This window comes from Euprymna scolopes, chromosome 13 (genome assembly GCF_053919585.1).
Source record: "Euprymna scolopes isolate OS-2025 chromosome 13, ASM5391958v1, whole genome shotgun sequence".
NCBI classification, from domain to species: domain Eukaryota; kingdom Metazoa; phylum Mollusca; class Cephalopoda; order Sepiida; family Sepiolidae; genus Euprymna; species Euprymna scolopes.
This window is the reverse complement of record NC_136494.1, coordinates 4,501,991-4,526,153: the sequence shown is the minus strand read 5'-3', so window position 1 is coordinate 4,526,153 and position 24,163 is coordinate 4,501,991. Positions and strand designations below refer to the sequence as shown.

General features: G+C 34.6%; 1 protein-coding gene across 1 annotated transcript in view; it reads right to left on the bottom strand.

The window, feature by feature from the left end:
• The window catches only part of LOC145291921 (cilia- and flagella-associated protein 53-like), a 32,313-nt gene that overhangs the window by 7,254 nt on the left and 896 nt on the right, over positions 1-24,163 (bottom strand). The window contains exons 2-6 of the mRNA XM_080137771.1: positions 21,192-21,421; positions 15,289-15,462; positions 8,510-8,813; positions 2,114-2,332; positions 416-632 (exon numbers count right to left, since the gene is read on the bottom strand). Of these exons, the coding sequence (XP_079993897.1) occupies positions 416-632; positions 2,114-2,332; positions 8,510-8,813; positions 15,289-15,462; positions 21,192-21,421 (1,144 nt within the window). The remainder of the gene's footprint in view (positions 1-415; positions 633-2,113; positions 2,333-8,509; positions 8,814-15,288; positions 15,463-21,191; positions 21,422-24,163) is intronic.

The following is a 24,163-nucleotide window of genomic DNA, read 5'->3' as shown; positions in this document are numbered from 1 at the left end:
ATTCGATCATTAATTTTCAATATGTATTGGACACATTACGCTGCGAAACCTATCCAAGAACACTCTATATAAAGAACATTTGTGTGAAATTAAAAAAAAAAAAAATAGGCTTAACCGTTTAGGGGTCCATAGGGAACAAACTCACACAGATACACAGACAAAGAGCCTTATATATATATATAAATTTAAAGGGGGTTTAGAACAGTAGTCTAAAGTGTATTTTAATGCGATAGTAAAATCACTGATTTAATTAAAATACAAGAAAAGAACAGTGCTCGTTGTAATGCAGATATATCATAAGCTCGATAGGCAAATATCCTAGAGCTACTTTAATATTTAGTAATGTGATTGATAATTTAAAAATTAATTCTAAAGAGCTACTTTAATATTTAGTAAGGTTAAAAGTAATACTTACATTTGTCCACCAGTTGCTGACCTCTGATTCTGATGACGTCATCAATTAATAGTTTTCTTGACGCCCTCTCTTGGCACCACCTGGCCAGACGTTTCTGCCACTGATTTTCAACGTCTTCTGCAAAAATAAGTTGCATCTCTTTTTCTCGAGCTTTCTCTTCGGCTAAGAGTTTACGCAGATATGTCAAGTATCTGTCATTCTCCTCAGAACGTTCACGCTAGAATTTAGAAAAAAAAGATTGAGAAAAAGCCTTAAATTTAGATTTTGTCTTTTTTTTTTTTTTTTTTTTTTTTAGAAAATTAACTGTTTTTATTAAACTCACTCTTTCCTGATTCAAACGGCACAAACTCTCTCTCTCTAGCTTTGACATCGACGATCTTCACTGAATATAACTGTTGAAGCATAAAAACTATCCAAAATAACTGGATTCGACATTAAATAACTCAAAAAGGGTTGATATGCCATAAAACAAAACAGCCAAACCAAATATATCCACACTGATAAAAAGCAAAAATCTCCTCAGTTCATATACAAGTCACATATGCACAATGTTTCCTACACACACACACACACACATTTACACTAAAAGAAAACAAACATACATACACATATTTAACACTGGTGGTTTCTTCCAAACTATGGGCGTTCTATAAACCCGAGGATTTTTAGCTTTTCTAATCACTCTAAATACCTTTCATACATTTCTAAATATATTTCTGTGAATTTCTAGAGATATTTCTGTAAATTTCTAGAGATACTACTGCAAATTCCTAGATATCTAAATTCCTAAATATACTTCTGTAAATTTCTAGGCGTACTTCTGCAAATTCCTAGATGTACTTTTGCAAATTTCTAGATATATTTCTGTAAATTTCTAGATATACTTCAGTAAATTTGTAGATCTAGTTCTGCAAATTTCTAGATATATTTATTTATTATTTTTATTTTACATATGACAGTTCTCTATGGACATGCATACTCGAGGTACTAAGGTTTGATTCCTAGAAAAAGTCAAGCTACACTGACGAGAGGTAGCACCTCGAAACATGCATGTCCATAGAGTACTGTCTTATAAGTAAAATAAAAATAATATATATAATCTTACATTTTCCTCTTTGCTAAAACACTTTATATATTTTTTATGCTAATTGATATCAATTAATTGTTAGTGTGGTGCTATTCGGTACTTGTACAGTTTAATCAAGACATTAAAAAATGAAAATATCGAAAAAAACAAAAAAGGTATATTATACGTATCCGTTATGGAACAAAGTTCTCTAAAATAAATTCATTTAATTTCATCAAGTAGTTTTTTTACAGCAAAAAAAACAATTTGTTATGATACCAAGCAAAATGTTCAATTTTTAGGAAGAAAAGCTACTATTTAAGATGGGGAGGGAGTGTCGGCGCTTTAAACTGAGTTATCTCCCCGTAGCATTTTAAAAAAATTCAAAGATGGCTACCTTCAACACGCTGTCTTAAAAACGTGTTTTTCCGCTGTAAAAAAACACTACTTAATCAAATTAAGTGAAATTTATTTTTGTTGAGATTTTCAGTCTAAAACGAATACGTACAATATCTTCTTTTTTTTTTTTTTTCGATATTTTCATTTGTTAATCTGTTGATTAAACTGTACAAGTATCCACTATTCTAATATCATATCAAAATGATGCAAAGACGCATTAACAGTTTACTTGCCTTCCTTAATTGTTCCAATTGTTTTTCATTCTCGGTATCTTTCATCAGGTTTTCCATGATTTTGATATCGGCAGCCAATTCTTCCTGCTCCATCTTGGCTTTTCGTTTCAATCTATACTGCAAAGTTTTGTCGAGTGTTTCCTTACGTTCCTGCTGTTTCTTTTTCTTTTCTACGAATTCTCTTTGATCTTCCACTTTTTGGAGAGCGACCTGTTCCAGCTGAAACATAACAGAAGGTAAGAAGAACCAAATTTTAGATGCTAGTATATAACTCGCCCTTCCCAAGAAAAAAAATAAAATAAAGAAAAATCTGCAGGATGTATGTAGTCATGACAGAAAGATAATATTTTACAATAAAAATCAAGAAAATACGGAAAGGAATATTTTTGCTTGACATAGCTAAGTATTTGAGTAATAATCCCATGAGTCGACTTATTGAACGGATGCTTGTGGTCAGAAATGATAATATCGTTAAGCATGAGGCTTTCGGCATCTAGGTGGTAATAGTTGGTATTTATGGCTTAACCAATCATATTTTGTTGAGGAGGAACCCGGATGTACCCATAATCATTGTATTAATATCATTCAATTTTGCTTCTACCCAATCACAGTCCTGGATATGACCTAAAATTATATCCGATGGTGAGGCCCCATCTTGCGCGCCTAGGAGTGTGGAGCCACCCTTTAATTGCCATTGCTCCCAGGTCCACTCTGACCCGGAGTGGTAGTACCTGTTAGGGTCCCAACTATGGGTTAAATAGAATCCGACTTAAAAAACAAATATACTCCATTAAAAATCGTTCCTCAAAATAATTAGATTCAACATTAAATAACCTGAAAAAGTTGATATGCTGTAAAACAAAAACAACCAACCTACCCAATCACCGATTGAATATAATTTTTCATTTTATTATAAAATATAAAAAAAGGTAATATGATGTTAGGGGCCGGACACAAGATGGCATGTGGTTCCTTATTCGATCCTGAGCAATGCCGAGTCTTCCCACCAGTTTAATATAATTCTAAAATATCTTTATCATTGATTATTCTGCAGAATGGTTAATGTCATTAGATTTTTTTTTTTTTTTTACATGGGGGTCACCACTTATCATGGCCCGGACGCCACTCAGGGATAAGGGTTATTGCGTGTACAATAATCAATGAGATAGTATTGTAGTAATCATTAGTATTGGAGATTTGATAGAGTGTCTTACTTAAGGGGGCGGTTTGTCAGGAATTTGTTTATGTTGGACTTGAAGACATCCAAGTTGTAGTCAGGTGGGAAACAGGCAAATGGAAGAGAGTTCCACAGTCGTGCACTTCTGAGAAAGAAGCTCTGCTCATGGAATCTACATTTGGATTTAGGCACAGATAAAGAGTGGGGAAAATTATTGACAGTAGTTTCAGCCAGACGGGTGTTTCTCATGAAAGATTGGCGAGGGGGGACGAGAGATTGGAGCTCAGACGAGCACTTGCCATGGAAATAACGATAAAACAAAGACAGGCTCGCAACGTCTCTTCTGTGGGAGACAGGCTGCAGGGAAGAGAAAAGGGCATCCACCACCAAACCACAAAGTCTATTTTGTACTCTGTCAAGGCAGGATAGGCTGTTTTTAGCAGCTCCTGCCCAGATGTGGCAGCAGTACTCCATCCTTGGACGTACTTGCCTTTTATACAGATAGAGAATTGCACCAGTAGTGAGATATCTTCTGGAGCAGTAGAAGGATCCCATCATTTTCCCAGCGGCCCGGGCAACAGATTTGATGTACGTGTTCCATTTCAGATCAGGAGTAAAGGTCAAACCCAAAAGCTTGTCAAAACATGGAGCCTCTCCAAGATGAGAGCCATCCATTTCAATTGATGCCAGATGTGGATCAGAGCGTTGATGATGTAAAAATAGAAGCTTGGTTTTGGATGCATTAAAAGTGACCAGCCACCTCTTCCCCCATTGTACCACGTGCTCAAGATCAGAGGAGAGAGAATTAGAGAGAACTTTGTCATTTATGGCCTTTGATGTGTTGCCATAGATGGTCGTGTCATCAGCATAGATGTCAACAAATGATTTAAGTATGTGTTTTGGGAGATCATTGACATAGATCAGGAAGAGAGTAGGGCCCAGGATGGACCCCTGGGGAACTCCAGCATTAATACTGTGGGCCTCTGATTTCTGCCCATCCACCACTGCTCTTATGAACCTATCAGAGAGAAATGATTTAATGATTGAGAAAATATTTCCAGTAATACCGTAGCTGGAAATCTTGTGAAGTAGGCCCTTATGCCATACCTTATCGAAGGCTTTCGATATGTCAAGAGCAATTGCCCTGGAAAAGAAACCTTTGTGAAGGGATTCACTAATCCTGTGTGATATAACCGTTAGCACATCTGCTGTAGATCTTGCAGAGTGGAAACCATATTGCATGTCACTAGATTCCTTGACAGAGATTGGAGCTGTGTCTGTACTTCATCTGACATGAAATGAAGAAGAAAAATAGTGTCACCAGAGTTCCATGTAAAAAATGACTTCCTTACAATTAAATAGACTTTATTTAACAGTTTCATTCATACAGAATTACAAGAATGTAAGACAAGTTGGTTCAGCAGGCGGGCATCATTAGAATGGGAATTGAATTTCATGTCCTGCCATGCCATGACAAGGGACGAGAAGAGGCGTTAGTGTCTGATTTCTGTAACATTGCTTTCTCCTTGTCCAGTGATGGAGGTGGGAGGGGGTCGGGGCATCACAAGCTATGCACATTTGACTCCTTAATTTATCATTGAATGTAACTCATCCCTACCCATTAGATTCTCTCCGAGACTTCCACCCGACTGCCCTCTTCTCTTTTCCCCCCACTCCACCTCTTTTAGTAATGTTTTTCGTGCCAAGTTTCTAGTGAGTTTATTCAGGAACTTTTTTTTTAAGCACCAAACTAAGATTATAAGGAAATTAAGAAAGCTGAGTGTTCAAATTTCCCAATGTATTTCTACACAAGTTTTAACATGCCTGTTTTAGCTAACCGAATCACAAACGAATTACTATGGGAGAGATTGCGCATAAATACAAAAGAAAGGTAGATTTTAGTCATGGAACAGTTGCGGAAGTCTTTGAAAAGTCTTGGTGAAAATGTCTCCTTCCAAACAATGATTTAAAAACACGTTTAAGAAACACTAATGACGTCATGTTTATTATGACATCATCTTGCAACATCTAAAACATCTGTGTATTTCTCGCAATCTTTTGAGGCAATTCCCTCTGCAATTTTCTTTGAGATTTGAAACAAAAAATGACGACACTTCGTTATAGTTGTTTCTCGCCTAATACCTTATTTTCTTACGTCACAGATACATGTGATTTAGTTGCAATGGCCTTCTTTACGGTGGTAATAATTTTATCCAACCGAACTACATACTAATTAGTACGTGTCTATTATAATGTCATTACAAAATGTCTAGGACATCTTGTGCGTATTTTTCATGTTTATTTATTTTTTTTAATTTATTTGTTTCTGTTTTTATTTAATTTTCGTTTTTATTATTTTTAATTCATTTTTCGTTTTTATTATTTTTAATTTATTATTTTTTTTACAATTAATCAATTGTTTAATGAACTATTTTTTTATATTAGTAAAAGGGTAATGTTAACACACAGCGGTCAAGAAACTATATCAGTAAAGGAGTTATCTGTCCCTGACAATAGGAGGGAACCAGAGTGATCTCCCCTGGACAGAAAGGCGACCAGAGTAACTTCCCCTGTTTAATGTTTACACACAACAAAAATGTCCGCTTTAGTTTTATGTAAAAAAGGAAGCTGAAAAAAAAAAAAAAAATGAGTGTTGTGTAATTATTTTTTTTAATCCATTTTATTCAAAATAACATTTTTATTTGATTAAAAATATTGAAAATTTGGTACTTGTACAGTTTAATCAAGATATTCAAAAATGAAAACATCGAAAAAGGTTATATTGTACGTATCTGTTTTGGACTGAAGATCTTCCCACAAAAAATTTAATTTAATTTGATCGAGTAGTTTTTTTTTTTTTTTTTTTTTTTTTTACAGCGGAAAAACACGTTCTTAAGAGAGCGCGTTGAAGTCAGCCATTATGGAATTCGTTAAACACGCCACGGGGAGATAACTCCAGTTAAAGCGCCGACACTCCCTCCCCATCTTTAATACTAGCTTTTCTTCCTAAAAATCGAACCTTTTGCTCGGTATCATAACAAATTGTTTTTTCGCTGTAAAAAAAAAAAAAAAAAAAAAAAAAAAAAACTACTTTTTTTTTTTTTTTTTTTTTTTTTACAAAGGCATCACCACATTATCAAGGCCCAGAGGCCACTCAAGGATAAGGGTTAAAGAGTGTACAGTAGAAGTTGGTCAATATAGTAATCATTAGTAATGAAAATTTGGTAAATTTAATAACTTATATGGAACGGCTCATCAAGAACTTATTTACTTTAGACTTGAACAAAACCATACTGTAGTCAGCCGGAAAGCAGGAAAACGGAAGACAATTCCACAGGCGTGCAGTTCTAAGAAAGAAGCTTTGTTCATGGAATCTACGTTTAGGTTTAGGCACAGATAAAGAGTGGGGGAAATTATTGATAGTGTTTACAGCTAGACGAGTGTTTCTTGTGAAAGTTTGGCGAGGGGGGACCATAGATTGAAGCTCAGTTGAACACCTTCCATGAAAATAACGATACATCAGAGACAAACTCGCAACATCTCTTCTGTGAGATAGAGGTTGCAAGGAGGAGAAAAGGACATCTCCTACGAGGCTACGAAGTCTATTTTGAACTCTATCAAGGCAGGACAAGTTCTTTCTAGCAGCTCCTGCCCAGATGTGGCAACAGTATTCCATCCTTGGACGTACCTGGCTCTTATATAGATAGAGAATAGCATCAGCAGTGAGATATCTACTGGATCGATAGAAAGATCCCACCATTTTTCCAGCGGCCTTGGCAACAGATTTGATGTACGTGTTCCATTTAAGATCAGGAGTAATGGTCAAGCCCAGAAGCTTGTCAAAACTTGAGGCCTCCTGAAGACGAGAGCCATTCATTTCAATTGATGACAAATGTGGATTAGAATGTTGATGATGTAAAGAGAGAAGCTTGGTTTTAGATGCATTAAAAGTAACCAGCCACTCCTTTCCCCATTGTACTACGTGCTCAAGATCAGAGGAGAGAGAATTGGAGAGAACTTGCTCGTTTACTGTCTTAGATGTGGTACCATAAATGGTAGTGTCGTCAGCATAAATGTCTACAAATGATGTAAGGATATGATTTGGAAGATCATTAATGTAGATCAGGAAAAGAGTTGGGCCCAGGATGGATCCCTGAGGGACACCGGCATTAATATTGTGAGCTTCTGATTTTTGCCCCTCAACTACTACTCTTATGAATCTATGAAATTAAGTAAAAAATTTTTTCCGGAGAACTTCGTTCCATAACGGAAACATGCAGTATAACCTTTTTTCGATATTTCCATATTTTAATGTCTTGATTAAACTATACAAGTACGGAAAATTTTTATTAAAGAAAATTGTTTTATTCAAAAGAAAATTTTATTAATAAAAAAGAAAAAATCCTGCGACATTATTATTCAAAATTTAAGCCGAATAAGTGAATGCTATGCAATATAACAACTCGCAAACTTTTTTTTTGCTTAACTCAGCCCGGGATTTTAACCTTGCCCCAGAATCAACAGAGATTAGACCATTCTTATAGTGACCTGTTTTCTGCTGATTGCGGTGTAATGCTGTTCCTGTGCAGTTCTAGGAGTTTCACCCTCCCAGGCTTTGTCTTCTCTGTTTGGGAAGGGGTTAATTTGTTGCTAATCGCCTAAGACGCCCTTACCGGGAATTGCAACGGGGCTACCCAGGCACTTTTTTTCAGGTCAGAGTGACCCTCTTCAGGGGGGGGGGGGGCTGACTTCGCAATTCCACTTTCCGACACTGGTGTCGCAGTTCTTTGCAGTGGGAGAGAACTAAATACTTCAACTCTCTCTCTCTATGAATTCATAAAGATTTTAAAAAAAGAAGTTTGCGATGTACCGTATTGACAACAGTTTACATTTGACCCTCATCTGTGTGTTTACTGTGTATTCACAATGAAGTCATTGGGATGCACAAAGTGTCTTTCATATACCACAACGTCATGACTGTATATTCCAGAGTCAATCTGGAAACTATTAACATACGTGTGCCATCCATCACTTAGGATTCTTATATCAAGTAATATCCACTAGCGGATTAGTGAAATAAGTTTGGCTTTCTGGTTCCATTTTTTACATAAAACTCAAAGTCAAGCAGCCATTATTGTTTCTAGACCACCGTGTGTAAACATTACTTGTAAAAGTATGAGAGTTGAAAACGTCACAATAAAAAGGCACAATTCACTCACCAATAATTTCAGCTGTTCCGCTTTTAATTCGTCTTCCTTCTGTTTATTGTTTTCCAACTGTGCCATTTGATTACGTAGTTCAATGGCCAATTGTTTGTTACGCCGCTGTCGACCTTTCACCTCTTGTTCTTCCAAAGCAATCTTCTTCTCACTATCTTCTCGCCATAAAGTGGCATACATGTCATCAACTGCTCGCTTCTCAGCATCTGCCTGTTGCCGCAGTGTAATCTGTTCTTGCCATTCTGAAGAGATTTCATTACACATCAACTTCGTTCGAGCCTCACGAACTGGTGCACATTGTTGCCTGCATTTCAGAGAATACTTGCAGATTTTATTACGTAGTTTTTACCTGGTTTTCATTTCTATAATCAAAGGATAATCTTTTTTTTTTAATGAACGAGTTTATGTTTCTTGGTTTTTGAGAGGAGTATTGATAATTTGTATTATTTGGATTTTTTGATTGCTGTTCTCATCTTGAGTTTTATTTTAACAACGTTTCGGCTGATGTAACCTCCAACCTTCTTCAGGTGTATCTTGTTGAACAAGGGAATTTTTTTTTTGTTGAACTCAAGAATCTGCACAGAAAATTTTGAACAGAAATCTTGAATCCAAGCGGGTAGCATGCTTTCGTTTTGTCATTCATGACATAGTAGAAGTCTAAGTAAAGTTCAGTTGTAAGCGACAGTCTTCTAGAGGTCGAAGGTTCAATCTTCAGTACGGGCAATATGAAAAATACAATTGTGAATTACTTAAGGTTTCTATTCAGTCATGGCTAATGGAACAAGAACATGCTACCTGCATTAGTTAAATAAAAGTTCCATTCAAAATCCTATGCAAATTCTAAAGTTCGACAAGATACATTTGAAGAAGGTTGGACGTTAGATCATCCAAAACGTTGTGTGAAAATGACACTGAAGATGAGAACAGTGTTCTGAAGAATTTAAATAATACACATAGATGAATCTATTTTACCCGACAAATTAAGACACTCCCTCGCCTCGTGTATTCTGTTAGTCTTGGAAAAATAAGGACACCCAAGTTATTTTGTTGGTCCTTTAAAAACACAGAAACCCAAGTTATTTTGTATGTCTTGGAAAAGCAAGAATATCCAAGTTATTTTTCCTAGACCAGAAAAATAAGAACCGTTGAGTTATTTTATTGGCTTGACTTTTTTTTCTTTTTTTTTTTTGTTTGTTTACAAGTTCTCAAGTGTTAACTATGCTGTACCTTTACTGGGTGGAACGATAAATTTGTCGCCCTAAAGAAAACAACACTACCGCTTTATTTTAAAACTTTTTCATGTTGCATGCATTTTCAACAATCGCCGACAGGAGCTCACTGAATACTCAGCGAATGGCAGCGATCGGGCTGGCTTTGGTGTTGTGGGAGGTCATGTTGGTGATGTTCTCGACATATGACCAAACAAGGTAGTCCAATGGGTTCAGGTCGGGGAAGGAGGGGGGGACCAGTGCTGTCAATGGCCCTGTTGTCATAACTTGGATCGGTAGAGAGCATGATTTCTACAGCGGTGCATTTCTGATCTGGCTTGTTCAACATATTGTCACTTTCACGCATGATAGAAGGCTCCTATCGCTCTTGAAATTTGTACAGAAATTAGTAGAGGATCTGAAACAAACGGAAATGGAATCATGACGTCTTTTCTAGGGTGACAATTTTATCGTTTCTCCCTTTATTGAAATTTTAGTACGTAAACAGATTCTGCTCCAATTCAGGAAAACATCAAATTGGCATCTTGCAGCATGGAAGTAGTCGGAAGATACTGCTGTAATTAGCCAATCAGCAATTAGAAATCAGAAGACAACAAAGTTCAATGAATTCATAAAGTTTATTTAAACCAGAAAAACAGTTTTCTCTAAAAAAATATAATTTTTCCTACAGTTATGTATACCTCATAAAAATTTTATTTGCAACTTTCATTGAAAAAAGAACTTCTTGAAACTAAAAAGTATTTTTTCTTTCACAGTTGTTTCTATGTTTTTATCATGAAAAATTATTTAAAAAAACCCAATTTATTTTAAACTTTCTTGAAAAACATTTTTTTCTACAATTAAACTTATGAAAACTGTTTTTTTTTTGCCTTATATTTATTTAAAATTTTGTTTTCATTTCTCAATTTTGTTATCTTGTATCCCATTTGATTATAATGCCATGGTTTGAAAATATCATCTCTGACAGTCTCTGCAATTGTCAGCATCTTCTGGCTACTTCTGTAATCATGATGTCGGAAGATGTTGATATGATGTTGCCAGAATTTTGGTCAGAATCCGAAGTACCAAAATTTCTTCTATTTTAAATTGAATTAGAGTGAAATGTTGAATAAAACTATTAGGAGGAGAAACTGAATTAACCCATTAATTAACCCATTAACGCCGATGGTCCTTTTTTAAGAACCACACAAAAAATGTTTAATATTTACTGAACAGTTTTTTCAGAAATATTTTTAATTAACACTAAATATCTACATGCATATTAAATATGGGTAGAGTTAATTTTCTAATAATTTCATCTGTTCTGAAGCAAAATAAACAAATTAACTAAAATATTTGGGCATTAATTGATTAAGGATCTCAGTATCATGGCATTCTTAAGTGCTGCCTCTGAATGATGAGGTGAAGCCAAATTTAGGATCTTCATTCTGATCCTAGCATCCTTGGCCACCATCCCGAACATAGGGTTAGTGTTAGGTTTAATAAATTGTAACAGATTTGGGGCCTACAGTAACAAGAATCGAGTAGATTAACTAGGTAAATATGCAGTTTGCACGGCTAAGCATAAGAAATGTTAGAATAAATAGTTTTGAAAACAACCATGTAAAACAGACGAATATTTGCCAGAAATTAATTTATGGAAACAATAACAATCTAAGCAGAATAAACTCAATTATATCCAAAAATAAAAAACACAAGAAAACTTAAAACTTCCATTTACAGAGAGCGGAGAACAATGTTGGAGTCACAGGTCAACACGAAGGATGCACAGCCATGTAAAAAAAAAAAGAAAAAACACAAAGTACGTGGCACACTAGCACACATTACATCAAATAACTGACACGGTTCATATAGCACCCCGTTTTTATGTAAGAACATTGTTGTAAACCACAAAAGGGTGGATGCGCTATAACAGAATCCAAGTAAATAAGTAACAATATATATATATATATATATATATATATATATATATATATATATATTAATCATTTTCACCCCAAACAAAGCATATCGTCACTAATCGATACTAATTGGGACCACGCTTAAGAAAGATTAACAAGATGTTGGTTTACATTACATTTAAACTTCTGCATATGAGTACAGTCAGGGAAGCAGGTAGTAGGAAAGGAATTCCAAAGTTTAGCTGTTTGAGAGATAAAGCTATTAGAATAGAAAGCTTTCTGGCATTTAAAGACCTCAACAGTGAAAGGGTGAGATTTTGTTGCTAAGTGGGTTTGTCGGGGATATTTATGTCGAGAAAGCATGTGTAATGACTTCATCAGAGCACATTCCATTAGAATACTTTTAAAAGAGGCACAAGGATGCAGCATTGCAGCAATGGGACAGGAGTTGGAGTCTAGTTGACAAAGTGGGATATATTAGATTGGAAATCCTTTTTTGGAAGACCCTATCAAAGAGGGAGTGGTAAATGCACCAGCCCAGATGTGGCAGCAACACTCCATGCATGGGCGAATGGTGGTCTTGTAGAGGTATAGGATACTCTCAGGTGTGAGTAGTTTTCTAGCACGATAAAGGGAGCCCACCTTCCTTGCAGTAGCCTTCACAATGTCCTCAATGTATTTGTTCCAGTTAATATTTCCTGTGAATGTTAAGTTTGAAGGAAGAATTCTCAGGTATTGTCATGGATATCGATGATTGGAAAAGCTTCTTGTAATTGTTAAAGAGGAGCAGCTTAAATGTTAGCCTGGAACCACCAGGACACAATGATGTCATAATCTCCAGGAAAAAGCTGACCAATATTATCATGGTAGCTGTGATCAGCGGAGAAATATGTCACAATGACGTCAATCGCCAGGGAAACTCCAATCCATATAAAAGTTGATCAGAACAAAACCAGTCGAAAACAATGAAGGCTATGCAAAAAAAAAAAGAAGGTTATGAGGTCATTTGACAATATAAAAGGACAAGCGACAGAGTCGGAGGCACAGAGGCAGACTTTGGTATGCGAGAGATTTCTGCAATCTACCTTCCTCCACCTAAACTGCTTTCTGATGTGTGACCTGTATTTTGATCAATGCAAAATTGAAAAGCCATATTTGAAATCGTAAAAAGTGTCTTCGTATTCATCGAAAATGAAAATAACTTTGTCGGTACAGCCCAAAAAAATTGATAATCAAAACTATTTATATATGTAACATAAACGTTAAGAGCAATATATAACAGAATTATGTGTTTTTGTTTTTTATATAATAATTTTTATATGGGATGGCAGGGGAGTGGAGACTTTGGATGGGGAGTCTGTGAGAATGAAACTGTACATTACAATGTTTTACTCTTTAAGTATGCTATGGTTAAACACAAAAATATAACTTTTTAAACGTTTAGCAGTCATATTGGATTTGAGCCAAATTATACACCAAAATGGATGCTTGTTCAGAATTCACATTCTATTCAAAAAATAAAAATAGAAAAAAATCTGCGTGTACAGAGTGGAATGATAAAATTGTCACCATAAAAGAGACGACATGATTCCATTTCCGTTTGATGAAAACCGGTTTTCTTTTATTGTTGCAGACTATCTACTAGTTGGCAAGTTGTGTACAAATCCTAAGAGCGATAGCAACCTTTTATCATGTCTGAAAGTGACACAATGTTCAACAAGTGAGATCGGAGATGCGTCGCTGTACAACTCATGCTCTCTACCGATCCAAGTTATGACAACGGGACCATTGCCAGCACCATCAAAATGCACATCTGGATAGTTTAATGCTTGAGGGCACAGCTCAAAGAAATTTCCGACTACGGTTATGGTCTTTGGTATGGTTTCAAGTAAGGCTCCCATCATGCTACTTCACATCTTCGAAGTCGGCTTGAAAGTCAACACAAAAGTGTACTTGAATGTGTTGAAGAGTGTGGTGATCCCTTGGTGTAATCAGGTTGCCGTTGGCAGACCATGGGTATGGCAGCAAGATTCGGCACTGGTCCACAAGTCCAAAGAGACTAAGGCTTGGCTTCAGAAGGTGTGCTATGACTTTGTACCTTTCTCCTCCCCCACTGGACTATTTTGCTTGGTCATACGTCAAGAACATCACCAACATGACCTCCCATAACACCAAAGCCAGCCTGATCACTGCCATCTACCGAGCTCCCACCAGTGCTTGTGGAAAAGGCATGCTCCCAGTTCTGGGTCCATATCGAGGCGGTGATTGAGGCTGAAGGCAGCTACATTGAATAGATATCAGCTCTACTACATAATCAAGTGACTTGAATTGATTTTTTTTTTAATAAAAGTTTTAAAATAAAGCTGTAGTGTTGTTTTCTTTAGGGCGACAATTTTATCTTTCCACCCACTATTTAAAAAATAAAAATAGAGAATATATACAAACCTGTGAAAGAAAACATCATACACCCAAAATCATGTAAATTGATTAAGTATTTTACCTTTTTTTTTTCTGTTATTCACCCCAAACAAGTCACAGTGCCACTTGAATGTACCTATTTACAATGCCTCCCCACGGGACAGAGTTAGACACCAGGGTCGTTTTTTAATGTGGAGAAAAGGTACAAAAATAAAAATTGTCTCAGTCGTGAAGGATTTCTCCTCCACTGAAAGAGAACGAGAAATGGAAGTGCCGCATCTGAAGAACAGATACTAAGGAGCTACTATTTGGGACCATATTTATAGGGACACTATGCAGGGAGTTGAGCAGCAAGATGTCTGTTCACATTACATTTATTTTTATAAAGAAAACTATTTTTTAAGCGAATTTGAGCTTTTTCAATATCCTCCCCCTCCTCATGTTAAGAATGGTTTTCTAAAATCTCAATTTGAAGTTATCTCTTCCTTCAGAATGTTTCCCAAATGGCGTCGTGAGATCGCCACTAAAAGTTTAATTTGAATTTTTTATTTAAAAATAAATTTACTTGTTCAATTTACGCGATTTTTGGTATACAATATTTTCTTTCCATCACAGATACTTAAATCATACAGATTTTTTTTCTTTTTTTTCTATGGGGTGAATTCTGAACAAGTACTCCCAAAATGATAAAAATTGCATTTTATTGTTCTAGGGATTTATCAAAATCTTTATTAAATGTATTTATTTTTTTAATACATTTTTTCATTGAAAAGTTTTTGCCGCTTCTACATTATAAGGACAAAAGTTAAAAAATCATAAAACTGAATTTCACATGAAAACAATGGTATTTCTCGTATTTTCAAAATGATTATATCAAAAAATTACGAAAATCGAGGAGGTAGAAAATTATTTATTAAAGAAAAAAGAAATAGAATTTGATGAAAACTATCGTAAGAACCAGGAGAGTTCAAAAGGGAGGTAATTTTCCATTTCGATTTAAACAAAATGGCGGCAATTTTTTCACGATTAAATTTTTTTTTTTTTTCTAATAATTCAGTAATATTCAGGTAATTTCAACTGCATAATTTGGAAGCTACCATTGTAACCTATTAGAATTGACAAAAATTAATTCAGTAGAAACCATTGTTTTTTTTCTGCGAACTCCATTTATCGACTAAATCTACAAAATTTCGTCCTGATAGTGTAGAAGTACAAAATTCTTTAAACTTACCGGAATTGTTGGTCAAGTTTTTCTTGCACAAATTTTAGTCTTTCTGTTTCTCGTTTATCTTTGAGGAACTGAGCTTTCTGTTTCATGGCATCTTGGCGTTGTTTCGGCGTTTCTTCTTTTTGTTCGATCATCATTATATACTCTTCTTCTTCCCGTGAAAGCAATTGACGCAGCCTTTTCGTAACAAAAAAAAGGAGGCGGGGACAGAAAACGAGTTTGAACATATTTTCATATAAGTATTAACATCTATATAGGTTTAGCAGTTGTAAATAAAGACTTTATTCCTCGTATGGAAAAAATTGTTGCTAAGTTATTTGTTATACACTGATTAATCAGCTTACAGAGCGAAAGAATTTCATTTATCCCCTGAATAATTTTAGCCTCTTTGGGAATTACGGTCAGTCGGCAGACTGAACCCTGAAAACAACAATTTAAAAAAATTTAATAGATTTGAACTTAAAAGCATATCTTATTTTTCTTTTATTAATATTATTGAAATTTTTCCCCTTTTCCCTTGTACATATTTGTGAATTATTCCATGGCTTTCGGCCTTTGGATTATTTTGGACCATCTTCCAATTACGGGATTTCCTTGGATTTTACTTGTGCAAATGGAAATTCAATTAACTTTCTTGAAAGTATGTTTTTGTATTTTACCGTCACTGGATTATTTATCTTTCACCAGACTATCCATTCATGTGTAATCACCTTTTTCTTCACCATATTCCCTCTGCTTCACTTTTTTGTTATCAATTAAGATCTTTGACTTACTTGTTGTTTCATCAAATACTTTTGTATTCAAAATCCGATCACGCATTTTGCTAATTCCTACCCTTTGTTGAGAAGGAAAGTATTTCTTCGAAACTCCGCGGATTAAGGACTATCCACTTATCAAGTGTTTCCTTTTCAGATTAAATATGTTCTTAACTCTTTTTTTTTTAACATCTTTTATTAACTGTTTGCTCCTATATATATATATATATATATATTGTTGCGATATTTTTTATATAATGAGGGTACGATCACTGAAAGTTGGAAGATTCTACTTATAGACACTGGCGATAGGAACCGACGAATCAAACTGAGCCATGTTCTGCTAGCAACTAATCAGAAACCAGAATTGCTTCATGAAAATATTGAATCGTTTAGCATTCAAACACATAATTTTTTTGTGTCAAAGAGAATGAACTTTTGCTCTTTGAAGGAACTTTTGCTCTTTGCCTGCAAAATTATAAAGTTCAGGACCTGTACAGAACAGCTACCCACTGAAAATTCTTCATCCCCAAGACTTGTATAGAATAGCTACCCATTGGAAACTCTTCTGAAATTAAATATAGCTTTCAATTCAAGATTTTATATATATATATATATATATATATAACTTCAAATTTATTAAATTAAAAACAAAATCAATATCTTTTCAAAAGTGCTCAATACATACGTAGAGCTTTTATAACTCCCATCATCGAAACGATATATCTACTATTATATAAAAGTTACTTTGTGTGTGTGTGTGTGTGTGTGTGTGTGTGTGTAAATTGCTTCCTCATAGATTCCAAGACAGCTGAGCCTTTCTTCTTGCAAATTTCACACAAACCTAATTTATATGTCTGGCAGTGTTCTTAGATATGTTTTGTGCAGAAATTCATCCAATATGTGTTGAAAATCAAAAAAAAATCCAATCTTAAAAATAGTTTTTTCTCTCTTACAGATTATAAAGAATCATTTTAACAGGAGAATATTTTATGTTACACTGGCAAGGGAGATAATAAAATCTTAGCAAATTATTTCTTTTTAAAAAAAAATCAGATTTATTATAATCTGGAGATATAGATCAGTGGTAGAGCATTTGAATACAGATCGAATGATCCCCTGTTCAAGCCCGGGTGTACATCACCATTTTTTAAAATCTTTTTCTTATTAATGAATACAATTGAGGATAAAAGAAGAGATACCATTTAATATCACTGCAAATTATTTTTTTGTTTGCATATTCTAAAAGTAAACATTAAGTGATTTTTCCAGGGAATCCATCGTCAAGCCCAAATATCAGCTGACATTATATTGTAAACAAATAGAAACGGAATTTGATGAACGAAATTATCATTTATTTATTTATTTATTTTATTTTATTTTTTGTGAATTAGTACACTGGGCAAATTATCTTTTGTAATATATAAATATATATATTTTAAGGTCGGATTTTTTTGATTTTCGATACTTATTGAATAAATTTCTGTACAAAACATATCTAAGAACACTGCCAGATATATAAATTAGTTTTGTGTGAAATTTACAAAAGATAGGCTTTCATTTTGGAAGATATAAGGAAGGAACTCTCACACCCACACCCACACAAACTCATACACTCACTCACACCCACACACACACACAAACTCATACACTCACTCACACACACACACACACAAACTCATACACTCACACACACACACACACGTAAAATGATTTTCATATAATAGTAAACCTTAGCATGATGTAAAACGAAAGCACATGCTAATTCTCTCTCGTCTGACCTTGAGAATGTGATGCAATGGGGCAAAAAGTGGCTGGTTAATTTTAGTTCATCAAAAACCAAGCTTTTATCGTTTCACTATAAACGCTCTGATCCCCATTTGGTCCAAATTAATATGATTGGCTCTCAAATAAGCTTCCTGTTTTGGCAAGCTTTTCGGTCTGACCTTCACTCCTGACTGGAAATGGAAAACCGACATCAAATCTGTCACTAAAATCGCCGGAAAAATAGTTGTGTCATTTTACCGCTTCAGAAATTATCTCACTCCTGTCTACCAGTGTAAGATCCAGATATATCCTAAAATGGAGTACTGTTGCCACATTTGTGCAGAAGTTGATCAGAACACCCTATGTTGCTTTGACAAAGTTCCAAACGGGCTTCGAAACCAAACAGAAGATTCCCTTTTCTCTTTCCTGCAACCTCTTTCCCAACAGAAGAGATGTTGCAAACCTGTCCCCACTCTATCACCATTTTCATGGTAAGTGTCCATTTGAGTTTCAATCTATAGTCCCACCCTGTCAAACCTTTACAAAAAATACTCATTTAGCTACAACCACTATCAACAATTTCCCTTACTTCCTATCTGTGCCTAAATCAAAACGCAATTCCATAAACAAAGCTCCTTTTCTAGAATTGCTTGCCTATGGAACTCTGTTCTGCTGGCCTGTTTTCCAGCTGATTACAACATGGCCGTCTTCAAATCCAATGTAAACAAGTTCTTGTTGAGATGTCCCCTTATATAACCAAATTCTACCTAATTTCCAGCATTAACTACCTACACTGTTATTCTGGTGACCTCTGTACACGCATCAACATTTATCTTTGAGTGGCCTTTGGGCCTTGATAAGTGGTGACTTCCTTGTCAAAAAAAAAATTTTTTTAAAGGCACAAGCATATTAATCTACATATATTTATACAATTCAATAAGCATGAAAACCTCTCCAAGTGATTGCACATATATATTCTTCTTGAAGATGAGATTTACTTCGAAAATTAGGGAACTTTACATTGCATTACAATTCTAGCGTGACACATTATGTTAATAAATAAATCTATATAGCTATAAAAGTGAAAGTGTCTTTCTGTCCGTGTGTGTGTCTGTGTACATTTCCCTACGCAATAACTCTGTCAATTTTCAGTCTACAGACTCGAAATTTGATATACAGGGTATTGAGATTTGGGAAAATCTTTGTAATCGGTTTTCGGCCAGAAATTTGGCTGTTAAGGGGTCAACGTTCAACGATTTGACCTTTGAGAACTCTACCAAACTCCTCCGACAATTTTGGGTCTAAACACTTGAAATTTTAATTTTGGGTATAGGTTCCTTGGACAGGGATCTAACTTAATAACTTAATTTGAGTCTGAAGCAATAAATGTTAAGGGGTCATAATAGGGATCAAAATTTTAAAAAATTGACCGCTTTTTATTTTTTTGCTCAACATACACCTCCAAACACCCAGGCAACGCCGGGCTGCAATGCTAGTATTTTATAATTGATTATTGAAATTTCTTTAATATTGTCATTATTTTTTTTACTTCCTTGTCTCACACCCAACAGTGTTCTCCTGCATTGTCATAACCTTCAAACAACTCCTTTACACACTACGCACAATGCTTCAAGCAAACTACATCCTCATCATATAATTCAATGTTTGTTTGTTTGTGTATTATAGAAATCGGTGCGTCAACAATTAAAACATTCAAGTAAGTATTGAAAATCGAAAAAAATCCAAAGTTAAAAATAGTCTTTCTTCTCTTATAAAAAAGAAAAAATTTTACAGGGGAATTTTTTATGTTACATCAGTGTAACCTTGGCCGGTGTAACATAAAAATTCTTCTTATTAATCTAGAAGAGAAGAAAGATTATTTTTAAGATCATTAAGTCCAAATATCAGCTGACATGATATTGTAAACAAACAGAGAAAGCATTTGATGAACAACGTTATCATTATTATTTTACTTTAATGTTTGTTTTCCCGAATTAGTCTACTGGGCAAATTATTCCTCATAGTATATAATAATTAATAGTTGATTGATTCTATAAAAATCTGCATGAATTAAAATATCATGTTTAAGCTTATTGTAGAACCAAGCAACTCCTATAATATAAATATTGTTTCATTCAAGCAAGAATTTTCATATGAGCTTTCTTATTATATACAATATACAAAATGTGTGAAAACTAACTTCCTTTTATCAAATGCTCATAATTTGCTACTGAAGTATAATTTTTCTTACAAGAAATGAATATGATAAGTCTACAGTATATGATTTTATTTAAAATTCAATATGAATGCCAGCAGCTTTTCAAGCAGCTGGGAACCGCATCAACTGGTTTCACAACTCATTTTTTTCTTTTATTCATAAAATACTATGAAAGGATTAAAACATTTCCAAATCTATCTATGCGGGGGAGGGGGGGAATCTATCTAAGGCAATGCGGAGGGGGGGGTCTATTCAAGACAATACGGGGGGGAGGGATCTATCCAAAGCAATGCGAGGGTGGGGGAATCTATCGAAGGCAATGCGGGGTGGGGGTGGGGTCTCTATCCAAGGCAATGCGAGGGTGGGGGAATCTATCGAAGGCAATGCGGGGGGGGGGGGTGAATCTATCGAAGACAATGCGGGGGGGGGGTGAATCTATCGAAGGCAATGCGGAGGAGGGGGCGGAAATATATCAACTTTATGCATGTGCCTTGTGCTATTTTTAACGTTTAGTTGAATGCACACATGCACAATTTTCTTTTCTAAAACAAACTTTGTTAGTTGGTGTTGATCAGGAGAGACATGAACAACAAAGTAGAAGAATTAACTTTTTTTTAACTCTTTCTCTACCTATCTATCCTTCTCTTTTCTTCTCTCCATCCCACTTCCCCTCTCTTTCTCTCTCTACCTATCTACATATTTATCTATCCTTCCTCTCTTTTCTTCCCTCCATCCCCCTCCCTTTCTCTCTCTACCTATCTATCCTTCCTCTCACTCTTCTTCCCTCCATCCACCTTCCTTCCTCTCTCCCTCCTTTTTCCCCATTTTCTCTCTCTATTTATCTATCTATCTACCTTCCTTCTCTCTTTTTCCCTCCTTCTCCTTTCCCTCTCTCTTTCTCTCTCACCACTCACTCTCTCTCTGATTAGTAACCGGAAATTTTTTTTTTCAAATCGCTCTAAATGCCCACCCCTCCCCCATGACTAATTTTGTTCCTGTTGTACGCCAAAGTAAAAAGGGCACCATATTCTTTCCCAAGTAATACTAAAAAAGAATACATCAGTTTTGTGGGCGTCTTGTGTAGTTTTTGACTTTTACACACACATACAGCTATATAAGAGATGTATCTATGAAGGCATAAAATCAACTGTTATTTTCGAACTCACTGTTCTTGTCTGGCCTCCAATTCCAACCTATCATTTTTCAGGTGTTTGTCTACTTCGGTTTTCACGTTGTTGAAGAATATTTTTCGTTCAGTTGCATCTTCCCATTTCAAACGTTCTCCTGCGAGTCTGTCTCTCTTATAATCTTCTTCGGCCTTTCTTAGAAATTGTTCTTGTTGCATGGATTTTATGGCATCTTTTTGAGCAGCTGAGGAATTGTACTTCCTCTCAATCTGTGAAAACAGAAAAATATGATTTTCGAGAAAAATAAATAATAAATACAAATATATCAACCAAATAAAAATTATATCATGTTTATCTAAAGTTGAGTTTTTTCTCGCTTTAACATTGATATGAAAAGCCTACTTTTTTTCTATTGAAAAATTATTAAAATGAACTTCTTAATATAATTAGTCATGGATATGCGAGCGACTTCATAGACGTTAACTAATTTGCATATCTCTTTGAAAAACAGGCGTTAATTATTTATTAGGGTTTCTTATTAGATGATTAATTTCATTATTTTACAGTAAATTCTATTCATGCATAGTTTCTACATTATGCATAATTGCGTAGAATTTAAGATGAAAACATTCTAGCACATAGAAATATATATATATGGAAGTTTCGAAATAAAGACGAAACATTGATGAACACATAACTTGGTTTGTTCCTTTTTATTTTTTTATTTCTCTTTCTCTCTCTCTCTCTATATATATATATATACACACACACCAGTGACCTTGTTGGTGTGCGTGTGTGAAAAGTTTCTACCAAACTCCTTTCTTAATATTTGCTCTACAGAGTTGAAATTTGATATAATGTGTATTTGGACCTGTAGCACACGTTCGATTTGGTTTTTAGTTGGCAAAACTTTTGCATGCACAAATCTACATCCATACGTTAAACAATGTTATTTTTTAACTTATATGCATGTGAGTGTGGCTCAGAAGTTAAAGAATGAGGCTGGTGAGTTGTATGTTTGGGTTTCAATTCTAGCCAATGACACCCAAGTCATTTTTTTTTTTTACTCTTTGATATTGCTACTATATATTGGGTATAATATAATAATTTACAGAGAATTGGTTCTATAATAATAAATACAAAATCTGCATAAATTAAAATATCATGTTTAAGTGCATTTTACGATTGGATCATGCAGGAGGGCACTACTATATAATGGGTACAATATAATAATCAATAAAGAATTGGTTCTATATAATAAAATACGAAGTCTCCATAAATTGAAATATCATATTCAAAATTATTTTATGACTAGGCAACGCCGGGCGGTCTGCTACTTATCTATTTTTATTTCTCTCTCTCTCTCTCTCTCTCTCTCTCTCTCTCTCTCTCTCTCTCTCTCTCTCTCTCACACACACACACACACAAACACACATATCTATATATAACTATACACCAAAACATTTCATATTTGCCACAACTTTTCACACAAATTAAAAAAAACATGAGATCATTTGGTCAGCAATGTAAACAAATCTGACTTTACTTATTTTAAAATGAATTGTTCCCAAATCAAATCATGTCGTCCTATCAACTAAAACAGTTTTAAATAAATACAAAAAAAATTAGCATTTGTTTTATTAAGTTGAAGAATATTTAGTTGCCAGTTTTATTTAGTTTTCATGGCAAAAATACAAGCAAGTTGAACTGGCTTCCTCCAAAGGAGGAAGTTTCATAGAAATATCAAATTTACAAGCGTTTCTCAGTCACATGTATTTATGATGAAAAAAAAAAAATGTACAAAGATAGTAAACAGGGACGTGCAGAGGGGAGGGGATGCTAGGGTGCTCAAGCACCTGTCTCTTTTACTCAAGTTTTTAAAGTGGCCTTTTCAGAGGAATGTATTATACTTTTTTGTTTTTATTTGAGCACCGCCTGGAAAAAGTTCTTTGCACATCACAGATAATAAAAATGGTAAAAAGACAGAATATGTTTTGTTTCAAAAAGAAATCCATACAATCTATAGATCTATGAAAATGAGAATGTGCGTGTTTGATGACACTTCTCAATTTATATGCTCTACAAAAGTTTTATCTACAGACTTGAAATTTGGTATATAGGATATTCAGACGGATCGAAAACTTTATAATCCGTTTTCATCTGGAAAAAAGGGCTGCTAGGGGTAAAAATTGAAAAATTAGTATGTGGGAGGTCAAGGGATTTTTATCTGTTTTCAACTGTTTCACAACTGCGGATACACGGTTGTGAAATATGACAGCTTCCTTATGTGAAGTATGAGTTAGTTTGAAAACACTTTTTAAAAGTAATGTCAAGCTGGTTTAATGGTTATCGTACTTGACTCACTATCTTAAGGTTTTGGTTTCAATCTCAGCTCAGGTATTTTTTTACTTACAAGAAGGGTTGTAAAGAGATAGGTTCGAATTTGGGGATATCAAAACCAAAGCAAAATATGATAAAAGTAAAAATAAAATAGATAAACCTCATAATTTATTATACCATACCTGTTCACACTGAAACACTTATCACAATATTCTGTGGATCTATATTAAAAAACCTCGTTAAACTTTGTGACATATTTCTATTCTATGGAGGTCAGGCGCGCACGAACACCCCATAATTTTAATATACCATATTTCTTCAAACTGAAACATAATTATCAAAGTATACTTACGCAGATAGATATGAAAAGTCTTTATTAAAGTTTGTGCCTATTTCCATTCTATGGAGGCTAGGCGCGAATGCAGACCTCACAATTTTATTATACCATCCCTTTTTAAGTTAAAACATACTTATCAAAGTATTATAATGTACATCTATATCAAAAACACTTGTAAATTTTTTTTTTTTTTTTTAATTTTTAATTTTTTTATTTCCATACTTTGTGGACCAGGCGCGTACGCAGACCCCACAATTTTAATGAATCATCATTATGCCAGATCAAACATACTCATTCCTGTGTCTCGATACATCTATCATTATATGTGATCAGT